At 33.3% G+C, this 23,827-nt stretch overlaps 1 protein-coding gene across 14 annotated transcripts in view; it reads left to right on the top strand.

Moving 5' to 3' along the window:
- LOC101898795 (sodium/calcium exchanger 3-like) overlaps window positions 1-23,827 on the top strand; it is a 391,897-nt gene extending 368,070 nt beyond the window's left edge. For all 14 annotated transcript variants that reach the window (XM_059127081.1, XM_059127086.1, XM_059127085.1 and 11 more), the window contains 5 exons: window positions 6,450-6,549; window positions 6,672-6,794; window positions 8,938-9,096; window positions 13,763-13,934; window positions 14,019-23,827. In XM_059127081.1, the coding sequence (XP_058983064.1) occupies window positions 6,450-6,549; window positions 6,672-6,794; window positions 8,938-9,096; window positions 13,763-13,934; window positions 14,019-14,223 (759 nt within the window). In that variant the 3' untranslated portion in view covers window positions 14,224-23,827. The remainder of the gene's footprint in view (window positions 1-6,449; window positions 6,550-6,671; window positions 6,795-8,937; window positions 9,097-13,762; window positions 13,935-14,018) is intronic.

Here is a 23,827-nt window from a genome sequence, read left to right as displayed (position 1 = left end):
TGGGTCTTATATTTGTTGCTCTATTAGCAGGCGTTTCATCGCAACAAAGCTACTTAAAAGTTAATAATGTTCTGCCGTTTTGAGTTTCTCATAAAAAATTATTCTTCCAGAACCAAGTGAGAGAGAGAGAGAGTGAGAGCTCAAAATGGCATTATGTTAAAAATAATGGCAAATGTTTATTCATATGTTTGTGTTTAATGACCTGAAATAGAAACTTTTCCCTCCCATCATAAGTATTATTCGTATTTATGGCATTAAACAAAGTTTCTTTAAGTCTAAGGACTGTTGCGGATTGTTTCGTTTTTGGTATAATGCAATGAAAAAGGAGTATTTCATTAAATAGTAGCAATTTCCACATGCTTTTGAAATCTGCATATATGTATTCAAGAGTCTGAAAATTGACGGACAGATTACTTATTTGATCGCATTTATATTTATAATATTATTGTCAATTTTTGACAGAACAAGCTATGACAATTTTATATACAGGTTGATATGAAAAAACTGCAACTAACTTCAGACTGCTGCCATTTCTAAGCCACTCGTCCGATAGCGGTAAAAATTATTTCAGTGACAGTTCATTATATTGTTTACAAGCGTGCAAAAGCATTTTGATGATAATTTTTCAGAAAAAGAGTTATTCGTGATGGAATTCAAGCGTGGTAGTGTGATTTCTTTATATTTGGCTGGAAAATCACAAGTGGATATCGTTGAAGCACTCCAGCATTTAAATGAGAATAAATCTTTTTTGTTTCGTACCATTGCTCGTTACCATAATACTGGATCAGGGAAGTGAACAGAAGAAAACAGCAAAATCAGCAGAAATGGTTCGAAAAGTAAAGAGCCGACTTGATCGAAACCCGCGTCACAGTGGCCGTGAGGTAAACATATCGCAATATTCCATTCGGCAAATATTGAAAAATGAGCTCGGGGTAAAGCCATTGTAATTTCAAAAAGTGCAAGAACTTACACCGCAATAGAAAGAAAATAGACTCATAAGAGCTAAAGAGTTGCTTCGCTTGGCCGAAAGTGGTGAACTGCCGAATTTAGGTTTCTCCGAAAAGAAAACATTCGTTGTCCAGCAGTTTTTAAACAAACAAAATGATCGTGTTTACTTGCCAAAGATGTCAGCTGAAAATGTGCACCTTCAGTCGGCCACCAGAACTCAAGCGCCGGCCATGGTGATGGTGTGGGCCGCCATAACAGCCGATGGTCGCTCTCCACTCGTATTATTTGACCGTGGCATCAGAATAAATGCCGAATATTATCGCGAAAATATTCTGAAGGGTGTATTAAAGCCTTGGTCACGCAAACATTTTGGTCGCAGACCTTGGACAAAGACCTAAAATGGTAAAGACTAGACAAAATGCATTCTGAGCAAAATGGTTTGTGTCCATACTATCTCGATTAACAGCTCATGACAGGGCCATGTTAATATAAAATACACATGTATAGATAAAAATGACAAATAAAAGTTTGAAAAATCCAAAAGGGTTTTAAAATTCTATTCCTCAGGCTTTCCCAATTAATTGCACATTTCCTAAGCTGTTTAAATCACTTAACATTGCTAACTATGTTGTTACGATATCATAACAACAGAGGTATTTTTACAGGTTTGCCATATCTTCACTCTGGCTTGTCCCATCTTTACACTTCTATGTCTTTGCCTTGGACATTCCAACCAACAGCACCATAGCACTCAGCACGCGCCACCCAAAAATATTTACAAAATGAGATTCCTCGCTTCTTTTCCAGCGCACAATGGCCACCAAAATCTACGGATACCAATCCGTTGGACTATTGTGTCTGGAATATTTTGGAAAGCAAAGTTGGCACTAAAAGATACCAAAGTGTCGATCACCTCAAGCAAGCGCCTCGCCGGGAATGGGCCAAAATACCGCAGAACAACATTCGGGCAGCGTGTGATTTTGTTGGAATTGGCCATTTGAAGGCCATAATTCGTGCCAAAGGTGACCAATTCGAACAAATCTAAACTTATTCTAAATTTTGATGCTATTTCCGAAATTTTTTGCTTTCATTCAATAAAATTAAAAAAAAGTAAAAATTAGGGCGTTCGACTTTGTTACAGTTTTATTTTATCAGTATATGTCAATCACAATATCACATTTCGGGAATCTAACTCTATCCTCTCACCCAGTACACAATTTAATATCACTTAGTACTTTTCGAACAATTATAGTACACATTTCCTATACCTCTTCCATATCTTAATCGCAACATATCATATCTATATCAAAATTTTCAGAATTGAGTACCACTTAGTACTTTTCGTACAATAACAGTACACATTTCCAAAACTTCAGAGACCTCAATATCAAGTTTACGGGATTCCACCACAGTCCGTTCAATCAGTACCAAATTTAGTACTATTTAGTACTTTTGTAACAATTATTGTATATATTTCTCAAAACCACCTCCATATCTTAATTCCAAACACCAACAGAGAACTCAATATCAAATTTGAGAATTCCAGTCCTATCCCTTCACCCATACCAAATTTAGTACTTTTCGTAAAAATATAAGATGCATTTTCAGACCACCGCCAAATCTCAATCGCAGATACCGTCAGTAATCTCAATATCAAATTTCAGAAATGTATCCATATCGCCTCACCCAATACCAAATAGAGTACCATTCAGTACTTTTCATATACAGATGAAAAGTGATCCTAATACCAAAGCACTATCTGTTCAACCAATAACAAATTGTACCAAATATAGCACTATTTAGTACTTTTCGTGCACTTGTAGTACCAATTTCCAAAATCACCTCTATGTCACAAACCTACCACCATCATAGTCCTCAATAGAAAATATCAAAGTTTAAGTTTCATCTGTTCCAAATTTAGAACTACTTAGAACAAATCGTACACTTAGTACATATCCCCAAGACCAGCTTAATACATAAAACTTTTTTTCAACCTTGGTTTTCTTACAAAAAATTTTAACACTATTCGTTCACAAAATTCAAAAAGGTATCGTTCTACAACTTTTCGTAAACTTCAAGTTCGAATGTCCAAAAACCCTTTGGTACATCTATCGTGCACTCTATCAGTGACTATCATTCCAAATTCAGACTTCTAGCCAATTCGATTTGTCCAAAACAAAGTATTGAATTTTTAGTACATTTCAGTAGTTTTCGTACCATGACCCTCGTGAAATGAATAACAACCTTATAAGACTTTGAATATAACAACTCTCGATTTAAATAAAACCTCAACCCACTCCATTTGAAGGAAACAACATTCCCCTCCTTCGGGAACAGTCCTTATCTTTGTTTCACAATCATATGTGGATGAAAAGTAAAGCAAAGAAGAACTTTATTACTCATGTTTAATGTTGTTATTAATGTTGGTTACTGCTGTCATTTTGAGTTGTTAGTACTGTTGTCGTCGTTGCTGTTGTTGTTTGTACAACATGAAACATTAAAGTTCAGTTCCTGATAAACCTGATGATTATGACTACTTTCTTATGTACATGTGTATAGGCAAACACACACCCCCACACATATGGGGGAATGCGAGTGGTAATTTGCTTCTGGCATAACAACTTGTAGACCAACCCCAAAGACAATGCAGATAATAATCCAAAAGCGTCCAACCCCCCGAAAAAAAAAACAAACACAACCAAAGTGACTGACAAAAACAGATGTACAAAATGTCAAAAAATTATGAATAGAAATGATTTGAATGCAGGATGAACGAAAGGAATGCATTAGGATGAAAGGCATTTTTGTTTACGCAATAAACTAGTAACAGTTAGTTTAGGGTAGCAGTTAGTAGGGACGGAAATTATCTAAAATATTGTACTATACTATTAGCAAGGTTAGTGACTGTTGGCATATCAACGCCTAGATTAGATTTAACAAGTAAAAAAGCTGTAAGTTCGGCCGGGCCGAACTTTTAATATCCTCCACCATTTGGTACAAATTTGGCAAATTCCAAAAAAAAAAAAAATAAAATCCGTTAAAAATTCTGTTAAAATCTTAAAAATATCGAATGCTTATACGACGACGTGGGCCTGCATAGGCAACTTTTGTCATAAGTTTGTCATACAATATTTAAATGCGAAATTGAAGAAAAATCTGTTTATAATGTAGCTAAAATCATCAAAATACCGAATATGGAGGGTACCGTTATATTTGGGCTATACGAAGACGTGAACCTGCACAGACAATTTTCTGGCATTGGCTGAAGTATCCATATGACCTTTACATGCGAAATTTGAAACAATCCCGGTAAATAATGTCGCTGAAATCATCAAAATACCGAATATCGGGGGGGGGGGGGGGGGGGGGGGGTACGGTATATGGGGGCTATATGAAGACGCTGACCTATATGGCCCTTTTTCTGTTTTATGCTGCAGTATCTATTACGAACTTCAAATGCCAAATTTGGAACGATTCCGCTAAATAATGTCGCTAAAATCATCAAAATACCGAATAAAGGGGGGGGGGGGGGGTACCGTTATATGGGGGCTATACGAAGACGTGAACCTGCACAGACAATTTTCTGGCATGGGCTGAAGTATCCATTATGACCTTCACATGCGAAATTTGAAACAATCCCGGTAAATAATGTCGCTGAAATCATCAAAATACCGAATATCGGGGGGGGGGTACGGTATATGGGGGCTATATGAAGAATCTGACCTATATGGCCCTTTTTCTGTTATTTGTGCACCAAATGGCCAATATAAATGCAAATGACCTGAATGTTGGAACATCCAACCAAATTCAGTCTAGAAGCAAGTTCATAAAATTTGGTTAAAATCGGTTGAGATATAGCTATAGCTCCCATATATATGTTTCATACGATTTGTTGTTGAAGTCCACCATATTCGTAATATGCACTTCACTACAGTGATATTTGGTACCAGATATTTTATAGAGCTCGGAAATACCTTTGCCAAATTTTATCCAGATCGGCTAAGATTTGGATATATATATGCTTAGTCCGATTTCTGGTTTATTGTGGAAATAATAATATCAGCCCAAATGGAGTGCATTTAGGGACCTACGTTTCCATTTTTGTAGAACTCGGCTCTGGTATATATTTTTATACCCTCCACCATAGTATGTAGGGTATGTTAAGTTTGTCATTTCGTTTGCAACACCTCAAAATATACATTTTAGACCCCACAAAGTATATAAATTCTTGATCAGCATAAAATTCTATGTCGATTCAGCGATTTCCGTCCGTCTGTCCTTCTATCTGTCTGACAGTCTGTGGAAATAACTCTAGCTTCCGAACGAAATAAAGTAGGTTGATAACATCTTACTCAAATGTATATTATGTCTGCAAGACTTTTGGTATTGAAAATGGGCCGTGTAGGTCCACGTTTTGGTATAATGGTACCTCCCTATTTTCGGTATTTTGGTGATTTAAGCGACATTATTCACCGGAATTGTTGCAATTTTAGTATTTGAAATTCGTAATGGATACTTCATCCTGAGACAGAAAATTGTGTGTTATTAATTGGATATGCCTCCCATATATTAGTTCCCTCTGAAACCAAACTATAACTGCTCTAACGCTAAATGTTGATAAGCGGTATGATATACTTCAAATAAATTATTTTGTTACGGAAGCTCTGAGAAATATATTGGTGTAGGGTATCATATAGTCGGCCCTGCCCAACTTTTGACTTTTACTTACTGGTTTATTTGCTTTAAAGCATTCATATGAAGAATTTGTGAAATTTTTAGTTCTTTATAAATAGTTTTGCCTTATTAAATAGGCCTTGGCTAGGTCCCCATTTTGACTGTTAGGCGCCACTGTGTTCAGAACTTTCATCAAATTCTGCAGCCAATTTCAGACACGGATGATTTTTAACAGTTCCAGATTTATACAAACACAAAAATGTCCTCTCCACCATTTGACTTTATACATAACTACGCCCCTAACAATATACGAAACTTTTACAACTTTTTACACATCAAATCACCATGTCACAAGCTGCAGCATTCATGCATTCCACTGTCACGTACTGACGTGGCTAACAATGATGTATGCACAATGTACGCATCTGTGTAAGTGAACTGAGAGAGTGTTGGATTGGCTGTCCATTGATGATATTCTTTTGAGATTTATTTGAAAACACAGTAACAGCTGTTGTCTTTCGTCAACATTTTTCTGCAATAATTAAAACTGCAGTTGACTTCAAAATAGACACGTTTTGAAGAATCAGTTTTCCTTCAGGGGGGTGGTTAAAATCCATTTTTCAAAATTTATTTTTTTGTTTTTATTGACTTCAAAATCGACACGTTTTGAAGAATCAGTTTTCCTTAAATCCCATTTTTCAAAACTTCATGTTTTTTTTTTTTTTCTTAATTAAATATTATATAACTTTTCCATCAATAGTAGATTATGCAATCAATTTCATTTTGTTATCGCTCTTCCTTTTTCTTTTCATATTCCACTTCAACAGAATACTGTAGACAAACTTGTACAAAGAGCCAATGCATCTCTCGTGATTGGAACATCCTCATGGAAGGAACAATTTGTTGAAGCCCTCACAGTAAATCCCGGTAAGTAATAGAAGGAGATAACAAAAAACAGAAAGTGATAGGAGGAAAAAAGTCTTGAAAAAAGAAAAACTTTACAACTGTCATGGCCCTTCATTTAAAGTTTCTTTCTCTCTTTCTTTCAGGCGATGATGATGAAGGTGAAGAGGGTGAAGATGGTGTGGCTTCCACGCCATCATGTTTCGATTATGTGATGCATTTCTTAACATTATTCTGGAAACTATTATTTGCATTCATCCCACCAACAGGTAAAGAAAAATTATTTGATTTGATTTTTTTAGCTTAACCTTTAAAAATTAATCAAAAAAAAAAGGTTCCAAAGAAGATAATGAATTCTGAAAAAAAAAACTTTGAAGAGTTTAAGATGACTCCTTAAAGGACATCTTTCACCTAAGTTTTTAAGTTGTCTTTGTCTATTAATACCCCCTAAAAGAACTTCTAACTATAGAAGACCTATCAAAAGTCTTCTGTCCATAATGGACCTACCAAAGATCTGTTGCAAATAGAAGACCTGTCAAAAATCTTTCCACAAAAGACCTATCAAATATATTCTGTTCCTAGAAGACCATTCAAAGGACTTCCCTATAAAATGTCTTTCAAAGGCCTTCTGTCCATAAGGGAACTATCAAGGATCTTTAGCCCATTGAAAACCTGTCAATGTTCTCCTTTCCACAGAAGACCTATCAAATATGTTCTGTTCCTAGAAGACCATTCAAAGGACTTCTCTATAAAAGGTCTTTCAAAGGCCTTCTGTCCATAAGGGAACTATCAAGGATCTTTTGCCCATTGAAAACCTGTCAATGTTCTTCCGTCCATGGAAAACCTTTCAAAGGTAGTCTGTCTATAGAAGACCTTTAAAGAGCCTTCTATTCATAAAAAACCATTCAAATATCTTCTATCCAGAGCAGGCCTGCCAAAGATTTTCTTTTAATGGGGTTCTATCCATAGAAAAATCTTGTATACATAGAAGACCTTTCCAAGGTCTTTTGTCCATAAAGGACCTATCGAAGATATTTTGCCAATAGAAACCCTTCTGTCTATAGAAGACCTGTCATAGATCTTCTGCCCATAGAAAACCATTTAAAGGTATTCTGTCTATAGAAGGCATTTCAAAAGGTTATCTCCATGGAAGACCTGTCAAATGTCTTCTGCCCATAAACGAACTGTCAAAGATCCAGGTCTTCAGACCTGCCAAATGTATCCTATCTATAGAAGACCTTTAAAGGGTCTTTTGTCCATAGAAAACCATCCTATGGTCTTCAGTCCATAAAAGGTCTTTCAAAGGTCTTCAATTCATATAAGACCTGTCAAAGATCTTCTATCCATAAAAGACCCGTCAAAGATATTCTGTTCACAGAAGACACATCAAAAATGTTTTGTTAAAAAAGACCTATCAAAGGTTTTCTGTCCATAGAAGTCCTGTCAAAGGTCTATAGAAAACCATTGCATTGTCAGGAGGTCCTCTGCCTTAAAACTTCTTCTATCCAAAAATAACTTTCGTCCTCCCACAGTCTCCTTCTCTAGTGTATTGCAAAAAAGCATACTCCAACTTTTTGAAAAGTTCCAACCTCTTCGGAATAGCGTGCAGCTTTTACTTAACTTAACAAATTAAATTTCCATTATAAAATAAATGTTGTTATTTTCTCTCGTCACACACAAAAAAATACTAACCTGTTAAAAATTAAATTAAAACAAAAAAGAAAGTGAAAAAACAACAACTTCAGAGGCGAAAGTGCCACTTGAAAAACAAGAAAAACACAAACAACTCGAGGAAATATTTTCGCCATGGTGCCAACAATGACACCGAATCCATGCAGGGCAACAGCGGTACCAGCAGCAGTAGCAACAACAACAGGTGTTGTCATGTCAAAGTTATTTGCACATCCTCTCGTCCTGTCGCTGTTGTTGTTAATATTGGTTCCCTTCCTTACCCCCGTCCCTGTCCCTGTTCACTTTCACTTTGACTAACAACTTTTAAATGACTGCCGCAGGGCATGTTATGCGGTTAGCCACAATGTAAAAACAAAAACAAACAAAAACACGATAGAGTCTCACGATATTTTCCTATTTCGCTATCCTTTTATTTTTGAAGTTTTGTAATTTTCTATAACAACAACATCGATGGGTTTTACTATCTTTACTGCATTTTGATTAGCTTTGTGGGGGTATGATTCGAGTCCCATGGATTTATTAACAAAAAAAAAAGAGTGTTGAGGAGTATATTCGATTTTTTTGGACATTCGGATATTAAAAACGCAAAAAGGTTAAATCATTTTGAATCGTGTGTCATGTTTCAATTTTTTTATTCAATAATTTTTTATTTAACTTCAATATTTGTTTTTCTTTTTCATATTTTACCTACTTATTCATTTCTTACTCTTTACGTTTCAGATATTGCCGGCGGCTATCTGTGCTTCGTTGTGTCGATATTCTGCATTGGTGTAGTAACTGCCGTTATTGGTGATATTGCATCATATTTTGGTTGTACATTGGGCATCAAGGATGCCGTCACTGCCATTTGTTTTGTCGCTTTGGGTACAAGTATACCAGGTAAGTGGAAGTCACAACATTAACAACTACTATGAGTACTAAACATTTTTTAAAAGTAGTTGAAATTGGTTTATATATATCTCCCATATATCTCCAACAGATTTCGGTTTAATTGTGCACCAAACGTCCAATATAAGTCAAAATGGGCTGAATTTTGGCACATCCGACAAAATTCAGTCTACATTGGTTTTTTATATCACCACGACTCCCATATAATAAAAATTAAGCAAGTATACACCAAATATTATAAATTGCATTTATTGTGCACCAAATGGATAATATCAGCCAAAATCGACTCAATTTGGTGTAAATCGGTTCAGATATAGCTATAGCTCCCATTTATATGTTTTATCCGATTTGGTGTTTAAAGTCCCTCACACGCGTAATGGATTCGAAAACAATGATCTTTGGTACCAGATATCTTATAGATCTCAGAAATACGTCTGTTCAGATTTGGATATAGCTCCCATATATCTTCAACCGATTTCGGATTTATTCTGCCAAAAATTCGTAAATTTTGATACATCCGATCGAATTCAGTCTAGAAGAAAATGTATCTAATTTGGAGAAAATTGGATCGGATATAGCTATAACTCCCATATATTTGTTTCATCCGATTTGGTGTTTAATTTCCTCACATTCGTAATATGCATCTTATAGATCTCAGAAATACCTTTTCAAATTTTATCGAGAATAGCTTAGATTTGGATATAGCTCCCAAATATATATCCTTAATCCAATTTCAGGTTTATTGTGCAAAGAATGGTTAATATCAGTCTAACTGAAGTGAATCTCGGGATGTACGTTTCCATTTTGTGAAACTCGACTCCGATATGATAGATTAAAATGTCTCCGTCAAATTTAGTGAAAATCAATTCAGAATTAGATATGCCTCACAAAAATGATTTCCCTCTGAAACCAAACTATAACTGCTTTAAAGCCAAATGTTGGTAGGTGGTATGATCTACTTCAAATAAATTCTTTTGTTACGGGATCTTTACTAAATATGCATAGTGGTGTAGGGTATCATATAGTCGGCCCGACCGTCTTTTGAGGTTTCCTTACTGGTTTAGACATACGAAAGGTCATAAAGGTCCTCTAGGGAAACTCAAAAATTTTTTATTTATAGAATATACCTGTATTCTCTATTTATAGAAACCCTCTAAACTAAAAAAACTTTTTCGTTCATTTAGTTCACCTACTACTTACGTATTTTCTTTTACATCAGCCATATGGCTACAGAGGGTATATAACATTTAATACGGTCAAAACGTACCTCATCGAAATAATAGGTTCAGACCCTAGGTCTCTTTAGAACAAATCCTTTACGGGAAATTTGAAGTCGACCAAGGCGTGTCTGTTCGTTTGTATGACAGATTGGTGCGCACGATAACTCTCGAAGGGAGTATCTGATTAGGTCCAAACTTTGTATATCGTAATGTTATTGTAAAACTTAAATATAAAATAAAAGCCCTATTGTCAATCAGACTTTGATGTAGGGTATTAATTTGCCGGCAAAACCCACTTAGACATTTTAACTTTAACTTTTTAACTTGTCTAAATATTGGCGGCCCAAAGAGGTATTAACTTAGGTATTACCATCTGACGCACAAAAACTGCCAGATATGAATTTTGAATTTTTCCAGGAACTCCATATATCAGTATCCCGATTCAAGATTTTGCATCAATATCTGAGTTCTCAACTTTATGTTACTTTTCTATTTTGTCAAACACTGGAGTCCAATCAAGAACTCTGGGTTAATAATATATGGCGCGAAAGGCGTTTGCTCAAAGGATAAAATTCGGAACCAATGTCTCCATTTCAGTATCCCAATTTTGTTTCGAATTATTTCTTAGATAAAAGGCGCCCAATGTAAGGCTTTGATTTAATAATCAATATTTGGCTCCCAATCATAAAACCCTGTAAATATTTTGACTAATTTTCGATTTTCATAGGATATTACAATAAAGTTCTTTCTAACATTGTCACCAAATTCTGAGCATGGTACATCCTAGACACCAACAGTGATTCAAAATTAATACTATTTGCAAAACCAACGCCAGGTACCAACAGAGATCTGAATATAAACACCAACACCAAATTTAGTACTATTTAGTACTTTTGGCACAATGATGGTATGCATTTCCAAAAATACCTTCATATCTCAATTCCAGATACCAACAGAGATCTCGATAACAAATTTCAGGATTCTCCACCTCTACTCCTTTACCCAATACCAAATTTAGTGATATTTAGTACTTTTCGTACAATTATAGTACACATTTCCGAAACCATCTCCATATGTCCAGGCTACACAAATGAACCTCGACCCTAATACCAAATTTCAGACTTCTAGCGCTATCTGTTCACCCAATACCAATTGTACCAAATATAGTACTATTTAGTTCTTTTCATGCACTTGTAGTTCACATTTCCAAAAACGCATCTTTACCACGTAGCTACCACCAATAGGGATTCTAATAAAAAATATCAAACCTAGTATGTTTTGGACATTTAGTGCATAATTCCAACAACGCCTACATACACCAAACTTACTTTCCAACCTTCATTCTCATATTAAAATTTCACGCTTTTTTTGTCGTTTCATCTGAGCCTTGATTCTAGGTCAGTCAGATAGTTATCTCACTACTTTTTTATGTATATAGGTTTGTAGTTCTTTTTGTAACTGCTCTAAACAATTGCATTAAACTTAAAAAAGTTCATTTTTTCTTGATCAGCGCTAAATTCTAAGTCGACTTCACGTGGTCCGTCCTTCTTTGAAATAAAAATGTAGGTCTCAATTCTCATATATTACACCTAAGATATTTGTGAATTTAAAATAGGCTATATTATTTCACAATTAGGTATGGTCTCTATATAAAGGTACTTCCTGATTCCAAGCATTTTATCCTAATTTCCAGCCATATTTAAACTACACGCTAAAAATATTTAATGTGCAGGGTGAGATAAAAAACTACAACAAAGTCAAACGCCATAATTTTTACTTTTTACATATTTTCGAATGAAAGTAAAAAAAGTCTAAAATAGCTTCAAATTTTAGAATAAGATTTGATTTGTTCGAATTGGTCACCTTGCTTGAGGTGATCGGTATTTTTTGGTGCCAACCTTGCATTCCAAAATACCCCAGACACAATAGTCCAATGGACTGGTATGCGGAGATTTTTATGGCCATTGACCGCTGGAAATGAAGCGAGGAACCTCATTTTGTAACCATTTTTTGGGTGGCGCGTGCTGAGTGCGATGTGCTGAGTCCTGTTGCAATATCCAAGGTCTGTGGTCAAAATGTTTGCGTGCCCAAGGCTTTAATACACCCTCTAGAATATTTTCGCATTAATATTCGGCATTTATTCTGATGTCACCGTCGATTAATACGAGCGGAGAGCGACCAGCGGTTGTTATTGCGGCCCACACCATCAGCATGGCCAGCACTTGAGTTCTGGTGGCCAACCGAAGGTGCACATTTTCAGTTGACCTCTTTGGCAAGTAAATACGATCATTTTGTTTGTTTACAAACTGCTGGACAACGAATGTTTTCTCATCGGAGAAAAAAAAATCGACAGTTTACCACTTTCGGCCAAGCGAAGCAACTCTTTAGCTCTTTTGAGTCTATTTTCTTCCCGTTGCGGTGTAAGTTCTTGCACTTTTTGGAATTTCAATGGCTTTACTCTGAGCTCGTTTTTCAATATTTGCCGAATGGAATATTACGATATGTTCAGCTCACGAGCCATTTTTCGGCCACTGCGATGCGGGTTTCGATCAAGTCGCTTCTTTACTTTTCGAACCATTTCTGCTAATGTTGCTGTTTTCTTCCATCCACTTCCGTGACATCGGTCTACGCTACCAGTATCACGGTAATAAGCTATGGTACGAGATACAAAAGATTTATTCACATTTAAATGCTGGGGTGCTCTAACAATAGCCACTTCTGGTTTCCAGCCAAATATAAAGAAATCACACTATCACGCTTGAATTCCGTCACGAATAACTTTTTTCTGGAAAGTGCTCACCAAAATGCTTTTGTACGCTTGTAAACAATACAATGAGCTGTCACAGGAATCATTTTAACAGCTGTCGGAAGATTGACTTAGAAATGACAGAAGTTGGTTTCAGTTTTTTCATATCACCCTGTATGTGATATGAAAAAACAAAATTTCAAAATTTTCAACCAAATGAACATTTTGTACATTTTTACATTTTAGCCTATTTTTAAGGTTTCGTGCTAATTTTAAAATTTCCAAATCAACTGTCATTTGTTATTCCGGGTTTTCAAGGGGTAGTTTCATGTCTTCCAATAAAATGTTTAATATAGGAGCAGCCCACATACAACAAACATTTTTAGAGATTTTAAGGATGAAATATTTGATATGTTCGGTAAATCCAAACCTAACTCGGGTTTTCTTGGTTTGATTAATGTGGTCTAAAACTAAAAAAAACTAAATAGCGTAAATTTTAGATAAAAGTCTACCGATGAGATTAAAAGTTTTTCAAATTATCGAAATGTCCTACGCCTTGTATCTGTATATATATACTACCAAACTAGATACCTCCGGTTTATAATTTTAACCATACCAAATGACCGTACCCCCGTCATTTAAAATAAATAAAATATTATTTAACAATTTCTTAATCTTTTTTGTTTTCCAGATACTTTTGCCAGTAAAGTCGCTGCCATCCAAGATAAATATGCCGACGCCAGTGTGGGCAATGTAACCGGTAGTAATGCTGTCAATGTCTTCCTTGGTATTGGTGTTGCGTGGTCTCTGGCCGCCATTGTGCACGAGGCCAAGGGCACCGTCTATGCAGTGGAACCGGGAACGTAAGTACTTGCAACAAAATATCCAATTTCTATCAACCACAGTTATTAATGAAATTTACTTTTTGTTTTTCTGTCGTTCTACAGCATTGCCTTTTCGGTGACACTCTTCTGTACAGAGGCATTAATTGCCATTTTAATACTCATGCTGAGGCGTAGTAAAAAAGTGGGTGGCGAATTGGGTGGTCCCAAGAAAATCAAATACATTAGCAGTGGTATTATGTTCAGTTTATGGGTTATCTATTTGCTGGTCAGTACTCTGGAAGCATATGGTGTTATCAAGGGATTCTAAGCGAGCAGGCCAGAAATCCAGCAGACTTCCAAAAAATAAATTTTTCACAAATAATACACACATACAGTTACATCTATACACATACACACATATACAGATACCGATGTACACAAAATGTCTACTAAATCTTCAATACAACAAACAAAACAGAAAAAGCTGAAGAAGTAGAAGCAATTTTCAAAAAAAAAAGTGATGGCCATTTAACAAGAGGATATAAACAACCACATTAAACAACTACAAAACTAGAACAGCATTACTATTTGTAAACAACAAGAACAACAAAACCTTTTTTATATTTCACTACTACTACCTATCTATCTATCTTACTATCAATCTATCTTTCAATCAATCTACATACCTACATATGTATACAAAAAACATACAAACATTTCACTACTACTACAACAACAACTTGAACTATAACTGCAACTATTGTTATAATATTTAGAACAAGAAAAACAGGAAATAAATGTAGAAGAAGAAAATGAAAATGAAAAAGGATGAAGCAGGAAAAACCAAAAAATTTAGATCATGAAAGACGCCAATATAAGCCCTAATTTATTTAGACTTACTCTACTGCTACTACAACTACACTTAATGTTAGATCGACCTTAAAACCAAAATCTAGTAACGAAAGAGAGGGAACCAAAGATAATTACTTTGTTGCTGGTGCTAGCATAACCCAGCAAACAAATCTCTTTTAAGAAAAGCCAAAAAATCGAAAAAAATAAGTTTGGAAAAACTAAAAACAAATCTACAGAAATGCATGAATGGATCTTTGTACAGGACTATGTCTCTCTGTCTGTTTTTTTTTTTAATGAAGAAAAAAATGGAAACCAAACAGAATATCTTATTCCGTTTGGTCCACTTCAGTCCAGTCAATGTTAGTTTAACTAGCTAATATAACCTAAAAAACAGTAAAAAATTATGTAAACAACAAAGTAAATCAAGCAACATTTAATGCAACTAAGTACTTTAATGCAAAAATACCTAAGGAAAAAACATAAATGTTAAATCTTAAACTTACGATTATTATAAGCGAACATCCCCCTGCCCCCTTTTCCCCAAAAAAATTGTGCAAATTATATTATTTGCCTTAGGAAAAAAACTCCCAAAGAAATGGCGAAGAAACAAAAATATATTCCTTTTTCTACAAATATATTGGTAAACTCCCAAAAGTATGCTTCAATTTAGGTGTAATTTTCTAAATGTTCTTTGATTTGTCAATTGCTTTCTCTCCCTCTCTCGGTCTGTTGTTTGTTTCAGCAACAGGGGGTCCCATTTTTCCTCTCTCAGTCAACTGGCAGCAAGTTCATTCGTGTGGTATATTGCTATGTTTACATCGAAACCCTTTATTGCAGTTGTCTGCTCTATAGATCATGATAAATGTATCAAATGTAAACGTAGTTTGAGACCAAAGATCACCATATTGTGGTTGCGTCCATAATCCATGGCAGAAGAATACAGGTAGATGCATCAACGATTGGGAGCATTGATATGTCAAAAAATTTAAATGTTTTTTCAACTACAAGTAGATTTTTATATGTTTTCTTATACGACGTAATTCGAAGGTTATTATAATTCGCGTTTTTCAATAATATTTACAAATTTAAATAATTTTTCATTCAACATTTTCAATTCCAAAAATTGGTTTGACAGTTCATTGTCCCAGCACCTGTGTCGATGCGTCTACCTATATTCTTCTACCATGCCATAATCATTAAATAATTCGATAAATTTTTAGTATCTCTAAAATTAATTCTTTTAAAAATATATTAAAATTCAATAACCAGTATAATGATTTTAAATTAAAATGCAATTTTAAATTTAAATCTGTTATAACAATATCGGAAACCAAATCGATAAAAAAAACCTATTATGGAACTGATATATTTGAAAAACATGTAAAAATCAGAAAATTAACCGATTTTTTCTATTAGTAATGCCAAATGAATGCCGATGTATATCTGTAATTTTTAATCGATTGAGAAAAAAATGTTTTCTATTTCTGATAAAAGGAAAAAGATGTTTTTAGGATTAATTACAGCCAAATAGATACAAATGACTTTCGATATTGATGCAAGGATTAAAAAAAAATATATAATTTTGTATACAATTTTGACAAATTTAAAAGTAAAAGTCATTTGAGTTTCTGGAAGATTTGCTACGTAAAACATTTGAAATTTCGATCATTTTCGAAAAGACGCACTTGTGTTCATAGAGTTTAAACCGATTTCTGATCAATTTAAAGCACTCATAGAATGAAAACAAATCACATAATGCGTGTTATCGAAAATTATCAAAATGAGATTTAGTCGTTTTTTCAAACTTTTGGAGGCAAAATTTGAATTACACTTTTGAGTTTGTGGAAGTTAGGTACATAAAAACACAAAAAAAGACTAAATTTTCATTTCGATTACTTTCGACAAAGCGCATATTGTGATCGAAGAGTTGAAACATTAAAAAAAAAATGTCGGTTACTTCAAAAATCTATTTGCATTTTTCAGAAATAATCAAACAGTGGAAAAAGAAGATTTGGATCTCCTTTTTCAAATTGAAAAATATGAAACTTTTTAGAATAAATAAGTTGATGGAAATTCCTCGAATTTTTGCAAATAACAGCAGTAGTTATTACATAATTTGGATTACAGTTTGTATACATAATAATAACGAAAATTTGCAATGTTATCGAAATATATCGAGACGAAAACAGGGCTGTTTAGAGATTCAGAAATATGAATAAAAAAATCTTAATCTTTTCTGCACATGGTTATCGATAGTGTAATGTATTATCGATAAAACAGTGTAAAAAATAATTCCAGCTTCCATATTGAGTTTGTTGTGCAGTTAAAAACACTTTATCGATGGAATATATCCATCGATAACATGTGTTATCGTATTTAAAATAATTTTTGTATGTTATTTTAGAAGAGAATTATTAAAAAAAAGGTAAATACATCGTTAAACATAAAACAAATTTATCGAAAACATTTTGAGAATATTTTTTTTTTTTAATTTGAATAATGGATTTTAACAATTTTGTTTCATTCGAAGCATCCAGCGATTGAGAGAGCTAGAGGAAATAACCCCTCTTTTTTGTCCATGATCCATTGTTTTATAAAAAAAAATATTATTGTGAATAGTATAAAAAAATATATAAATTTTTGTAGCCATCGAAGAATTAACAACAAATATTAAGCAACCATAAACGCCAAGAATTTAAAAAATTGTTTTATTTTAAGATTTTATCCTTTTAAGATATTTCCGTTGCAAAGGTGTATTATCGAAAATCAAACACTTTAATTTAATTTAAAAAGAAATACTTAAAATTTAATTATTTATTATAAAAAAACAACAACATAAATCCCAAAAACCTTTTCCCCAAGAGAAGGACATAAGTCAGAATTTATTACTTCATGAAAATACAAAAAAAAAACTAGGAAATTTATAAAAAAAATCTTAATATTATTTAAAAACCAATTATTAAATTTAAAACATTTACTATTTAAGTTATAGCAAATTAAAAGAAAAAATGTTTTGTTTTTTGTAATTTATCAAAAAGGAAATTGTTCTTAGTTTTACAACAACAACAAAAACGAAAAACCAAAACTTATTTATATAGTTTATGTTTGTTTTTTCCTTTAATGCCATAATTTTAAGTTTTATTTTTTTTCTTTGTTTGCTTTGTCTTCTTTTCTTTTTCTTTGTAAAAATAAATAAATCTTTAAATTTTTAAATAGAAACAGAAATACATTGTAAGATTTAAGTTTTTCTTTCCATATATTGTTGTATCTTATTTATGTCTTTTGTTTTAAAATTTTGTAATCATTTGTTTATTTTTTTTATTTATACTATAGTGTTTGTTTAATTTTTTTGTTAATAAAGAAATAAAGTAAAAAAAAATTAAGAAAAGAAATATACAAAAATTGTATTGAGCTTCAAAGGACCGGTAACATTATCAAAAAAAACTTGTAATTATGAAAAATATTCCTATATCACAAATAGCATATTTTACTTTCAATAAAAAATGAGGTATTATATGCCGAACTTTTTGTACCCTCCCCCTTTTGGAAGGAACTTGCAAAAAGAAAAAAGATTCCTTTAAAAAATTACGTCATAATTTCAAAAAATTCCGAATGTCATGTGTTGCGTTTATTTGGGTCTATACGAATACGTAGACCTTTGAGCCAAATATATGCCAGAGAAGGAGGAGGTTTTACGAATTCCAGACACCAAACATAATTCGGTTGAAAAATGCAGCCAAAACCATCTAGATATTGAATAATGGGAGGTACCGTTATATGAGGGCTATACGAAGACGTGGAATTGCACAGTCAATTTTCAGTCAGTGGAGGTAGTATACATTACGAATTTCAAGTATCAAATTTGATACAATTCCGGTGAAAATGTGACACAAATGAAGAAAATATCGCATACTGGGGGTACAGTTATATGAGGACTATAACTAAACTTAGATCTATATGAACAGTTCTTTGCACAGATGTTTCTTACATATATGGAAGGCAAACGGCCAACTTACAGAAAATTCTCTTGAACAGAATTTATAACTTAAACAGTAAAAACACTATAAATCTGGTTTTATATGGGGGCTGTATCAAAATGTGACCCATTATCAGCACAGATCTAAAATGCATCTCAGCATAATTTTATCAACTTACTTCATTTCGTTCGGAAGCTAGAGTGATTTCCACATACGGACAGACATGGCTAAATCGACATAGAATCTTATGCTGATCAAGAACCCTTGTGAGGTCTAAAATGCTTATTTCGAGGAGTTATAAACGGAATGACGGCAGCCCACATGGCAAAATAATACAAGGTTATCTCATGCCAACATATGATATACAATTTTTTTAAAAAGAATTTTTCTAATCAAAAGCCAACGACAGTATTTTTTAATTTTACGAAAAATATGCCATTTGTCTTGCATAAATAAGTTTGAAATTAATATTAAAATTATTTTGAAACAAGTTACAAAGTATCGGTTTTGCCGCCAACTATGTCATGAACTTTTGACGGAGAGAAACCAGAAAGAGTGTACCGAATAACGAACGAAAACAAACGATACGATTTCAATCCTTTTGAACTCCAAACAATACGAAAACACTAAAATGTCAATGACAGAAGTACACAAACGATACGATTGCCTTAATGTACTTCGGCTGTGAGTTAGCGAGCGGATCGTTTGCTGAGAATGAACCCTATTGAAATTGGTGATTATCGGATCAGATATAGATATAGCTCCCATATATCTTCAACCGATATCGAGTTAATTGTGCACCAAATGGCCAATATAAGTCCTATAGACCTGAATTTTGGTACATCCCACCAAATTCAGCCTAGAAGCAAGTAAATCAAATTTGGAGAAAATCGGTTCAGATATAGCTATAGCCCCCATATATATGTTTCATCCGATTTGGGTTTTAATTCCCTCACATGCGTAATATGAACTCCACAAGAATGATATTTGGTACCGGACATCAGATACTGCTCGAAAATACATCTGTCAAATTCTATCGAGATCGGTTCAGATTAGGATATAGCTCCTATAAATGTCTTTATCAGGTTTATTGTGCACCAAATGTCTAATATCAGCCCAAATGGACTGAAATTTGGCATATCCAACCGAATTCAGTTCAGAAGCAAGTGCATTAAATTTGTGAAAATCGATTGAGATATAGCTATAGCTCCCATATATATCTTTCATCCGATTTGGTGTTTAAGTCCCTCACATTCGTAATATGCATTCGACAACAATGACATTTGGTACCAGATATCGTATAGAGCACAGAAATACCTTTGTCAAATTTTATCGAGTGCGGCTTAGATTTGGATGTAGCTCCCATGTATATCGTTAATCCGATTTCAGATTTATTATGCAGATAATGGCTAATATCAGCCAAAATGGGGTGAATTTCGTATATATATTTTTATTTATTCAATATATATTTTTTTATATTTTTAATATAATCCTTCTCGAAGTGATGTTATTTGCCCGATTTTTTACTTTTCCTTACTGGTTTACTTTGTATGATGGCAAAATAAATGAATAAAAAGGAATATTTTTAACTTTTAATTAGTGTGTACATTATTTTTAATCAGTTAATATACTGGGAAACGTTTGCAAACATTTGCAATGAGTATTGTACTGTTTCGTTTCCAATGTTGCGTCATCCAGCAGAGTACATTCCAGTTCTGTTTTTGTTTCCTCTCATCTACACAAACAGTACAAAATGTTTCGTTTCGTACTTCGAGAAAATACAGAAGGAAACGATTGCAAACGTTTCCAATAGTTTATTTTCGTTCGCTTTTACCAACAAATCCCATATTTTCATGGGATCTATGGTTGATAGAAATATTGAGATACACGAAGTTTGACGGAAATCTCTGACCTGTTTCGAATGTAATGAGACATATAATTATTAAACATTTTGACGCCTTGTATCATTAGATATCAGAAAAAGTGGTCCAATAAATCCCACATTCACAACAGATTTTATGTTGGTAAAAATATTGGGGTGTGCCAAGTTTGAAAAGTATCGGATGTTAATTGTGCATTTTATGAGGGTGATTGGTATTCAAAATTTTGATCCGTTGTGGGGGAGGTACCAGAGGGAATGGTTTAATCTATTGCATTTTCATACATATAATTGGGCGAGATATTGGGATATAGAAAATTGTGTATCACATTTTATAAGCGTTTCCTTTATATCAAATATTAACCCATTGTGAAGGAGGCACCAGAAGGAGTGGTCCGATTTATCCCATCTTCATTCCAGACCTAGGGTTGTCAGAAATATTCGGACAAGCGACATTTGAAGAGGTACTAGAAGGAGTAAACAATTATTGTCCATTTAAGCACCTTACCTAGCACTGATACAAATACTATGATTTGCAAAGTTTGAACGAAATCGAATCAATTATTTTCTTGAGAAGTTTGGGAGGTACCAGAAGGAGTGGACCGACATTGCCCATCTCCGAACTCGATCTAGGTTTGCTTATTAATATTAAAATGATATGAAAATGGAAGATGAGTTATAATATAAACAAGTAAAAAAATTAAGTTCGACCGGGCCAATTTCTTAATACCCTCCACCTTAGGGCAAAGGAAACGTTAGAACCCATTGTGTCCCACAAATACCAGTTTTTAGACATATTCGTGGGAAAATGTCGAAAAATCATCAAAATATTGAATATCTGAAGGTACCCCTATATGGGACTATACAAAAACGTGAACCTATACATATAATATTTCGGCAACGGAGATGGAACCCATTAGGACACAAAAATACCAATTTTTAGACAAATCCGCAAAGAAATGTGATCAAAATATCGCATATCGGGAGGTACCATTATATAGGGACTATACCAAATCGTGGACCTATACATGCAATCTTTTGTCACCGGAGCTACAACCCATTATGACCAACAAATAGCAATTTTTACGACGAATATTTAGGGATGTTACAAACGGAATGACAAAGTTAATATATCCTCCTTTCCAAGGTGGAGGGTATAAAAAGTGTTGCCATTACCGCGTTGGCAAATGAAATTATCTTGTTTATTTTGATTTTACAACTGAAACACATTCTCACAATAAATTGTAAATATAAATACAGTACTAGGAATGGCCCCCATATAAAAGTGTCCACCAATTGTTTAAAAGGTACTGCCCAGTGAACCAAGTGTCGGACATACGATACATTTGCTCAAGTCGGAAGTTTTTCCGACGAATGTACGAATCCTGCTAATATATCGGAGGATATTTTTTCTTGTTGATGTAAACAAGCAAAGAGAAAATAAATGGAGTGAATTTCTTTCTCCTTGAGAGGTTTTTTGTGCTTACATATTGTGGATGAAATTGTGGTCGGGCCGTTGCGTTCGCCAATTAGTGTTGAAAGGTAGTTGAAGGTTAACGATTAATATGGGGGCTAAACAACGATGAAGACCTGCATAAGTAATTTTTTGTCATAGACTGTAGTACCGATTCCGAACTTCAAATACGAAATTTAAAATAATACTGGTGATAATGTCGCGAATATGTCAAAATCGTTCCGACAGGTCTAATTTCCATTCCGAATTCCTTATGGGTATCCAATCCATGGTCGGATTTCGGTTCAAAAGTATGCTAAAACTCCGGACTTTCATCCGACCCTTTGGTCCAACAACACGTCAACCACTCCATATAACTTTCGGTCAGAAGTCGAACCGAATTAGTATCCGAAATTGGAAGTTTCTTTCGGGTCGAAGTCGGCCGAACTCGGACAATTTGGTACGCTGGGTAGTCACGTTTTTAAACTGAATGGGACTTTTTTTTGTCTTTGGGTTCGTACAGTATTAACATATCTTGGCATATCAACCACATAACGCCATACCCAAGAAATATAAGAGATTTCAAAAATATCCGATTCGGTTATAATTTGAGTTTTAACAAGGCCAACAGTATAAAAATATCGATTTTTTATTCATTTTACAAAAAAGTTTTGTCTTTAATTTTAATAAATAATTTTCAATTTAATTTTTAAAATAATTTTTACTTTTAATAGATATTTTTCATTTCCAATTTTAGTTGTTGTTTCAATACTTTCTTTAGCAACGAAATGGGGTTTTATATATTTTGCCTTATGTCCATGGCTAAGCAGAAACCCGTTACTTGTTATGGTCAAAAGACTTTAACAAAACGCAATGTGTTTTTAGTTTGTTTTTTTTTATTAAAATAAACATATGAAAAACAACAACAATAAAACAAAAAATGAAAATATTTTTTTATAAATTAAAAATAAGCTAAAAACCAAAATAAATGAATTTTTAATTGTTAACAAAAAATAAATAATGATTGTTGATTATTGCATTAAAAGAATGAAATATAAAATATAAAATAAATTGCAAAATTATTATAAAAAAGAAATTGTTAAGTTTTATTTTTGTGTTTTTAAAGTAAATATTTTTTCAAAAAAAAAAAAAAAACAGATTCGAAAAACTACTTTTATTAATAACTAAATATATAGATATTTAAAATAAATCGTATATGTATAGCAACAACATTAATTTCCCCTTCCTCTCTACCCCGAGAAGAATATAAACAAATTATTAACCGTTCACAGTCCACTCAATTGTAAACTTCATAACAAACCAAAAAAGAACTGCATTGTTATTTAGATAAACATTTTATTAAATAATTAAACAATAACGTCTTATAAAATGTACGACGCTCTATGTAATATATTAAGTACAATTGAATTGTTCTGTTATGTGATGTGATGTGTTTTTTTTTTATTTTGGGTTGACAGTTTTTTTTTTAATATATTTACATATTTTTTAATTTAAAATAATAAAACTTAACAAATACCCTTTAAGCGCGAAGTCGAATTACAACCCTAAAAAGGCCTAAGAACAAGAGAGCCCAATGCGAGCAAATCCCATGCTAAAATGATTTATTTGTAAAGAAAAAACTTCCATGACAAAATGTTGAAAAAAAATAAATATTGAGAGAAAATAAAAACAAAAACATGAAAAACAATAATTTTTAAACATAATAAATTATAAAACAAACAATAAAAAGTATGTTTTTTTTCTTATTAAA

Source organism: Musca domestica, unplaced genomic scaffold, assembly GCF_030504385.1.
Source record: "Musca domestica strain aabys unplaced genomic scaffold, Musca_domestica.polishedcontigs.V.1.1 42, whole genome shotgun sequence".
NCBI lineage: Eukaryota > Metazoa > Arthropoda > Insecta > Diptera > Muscidae > Musca > Musca domestica.
The sequence above is the reverse complement of the archived record's forward strand: the minus strand, read 5'-3'. Positions and strand labels throughout refer to the sequence as shown.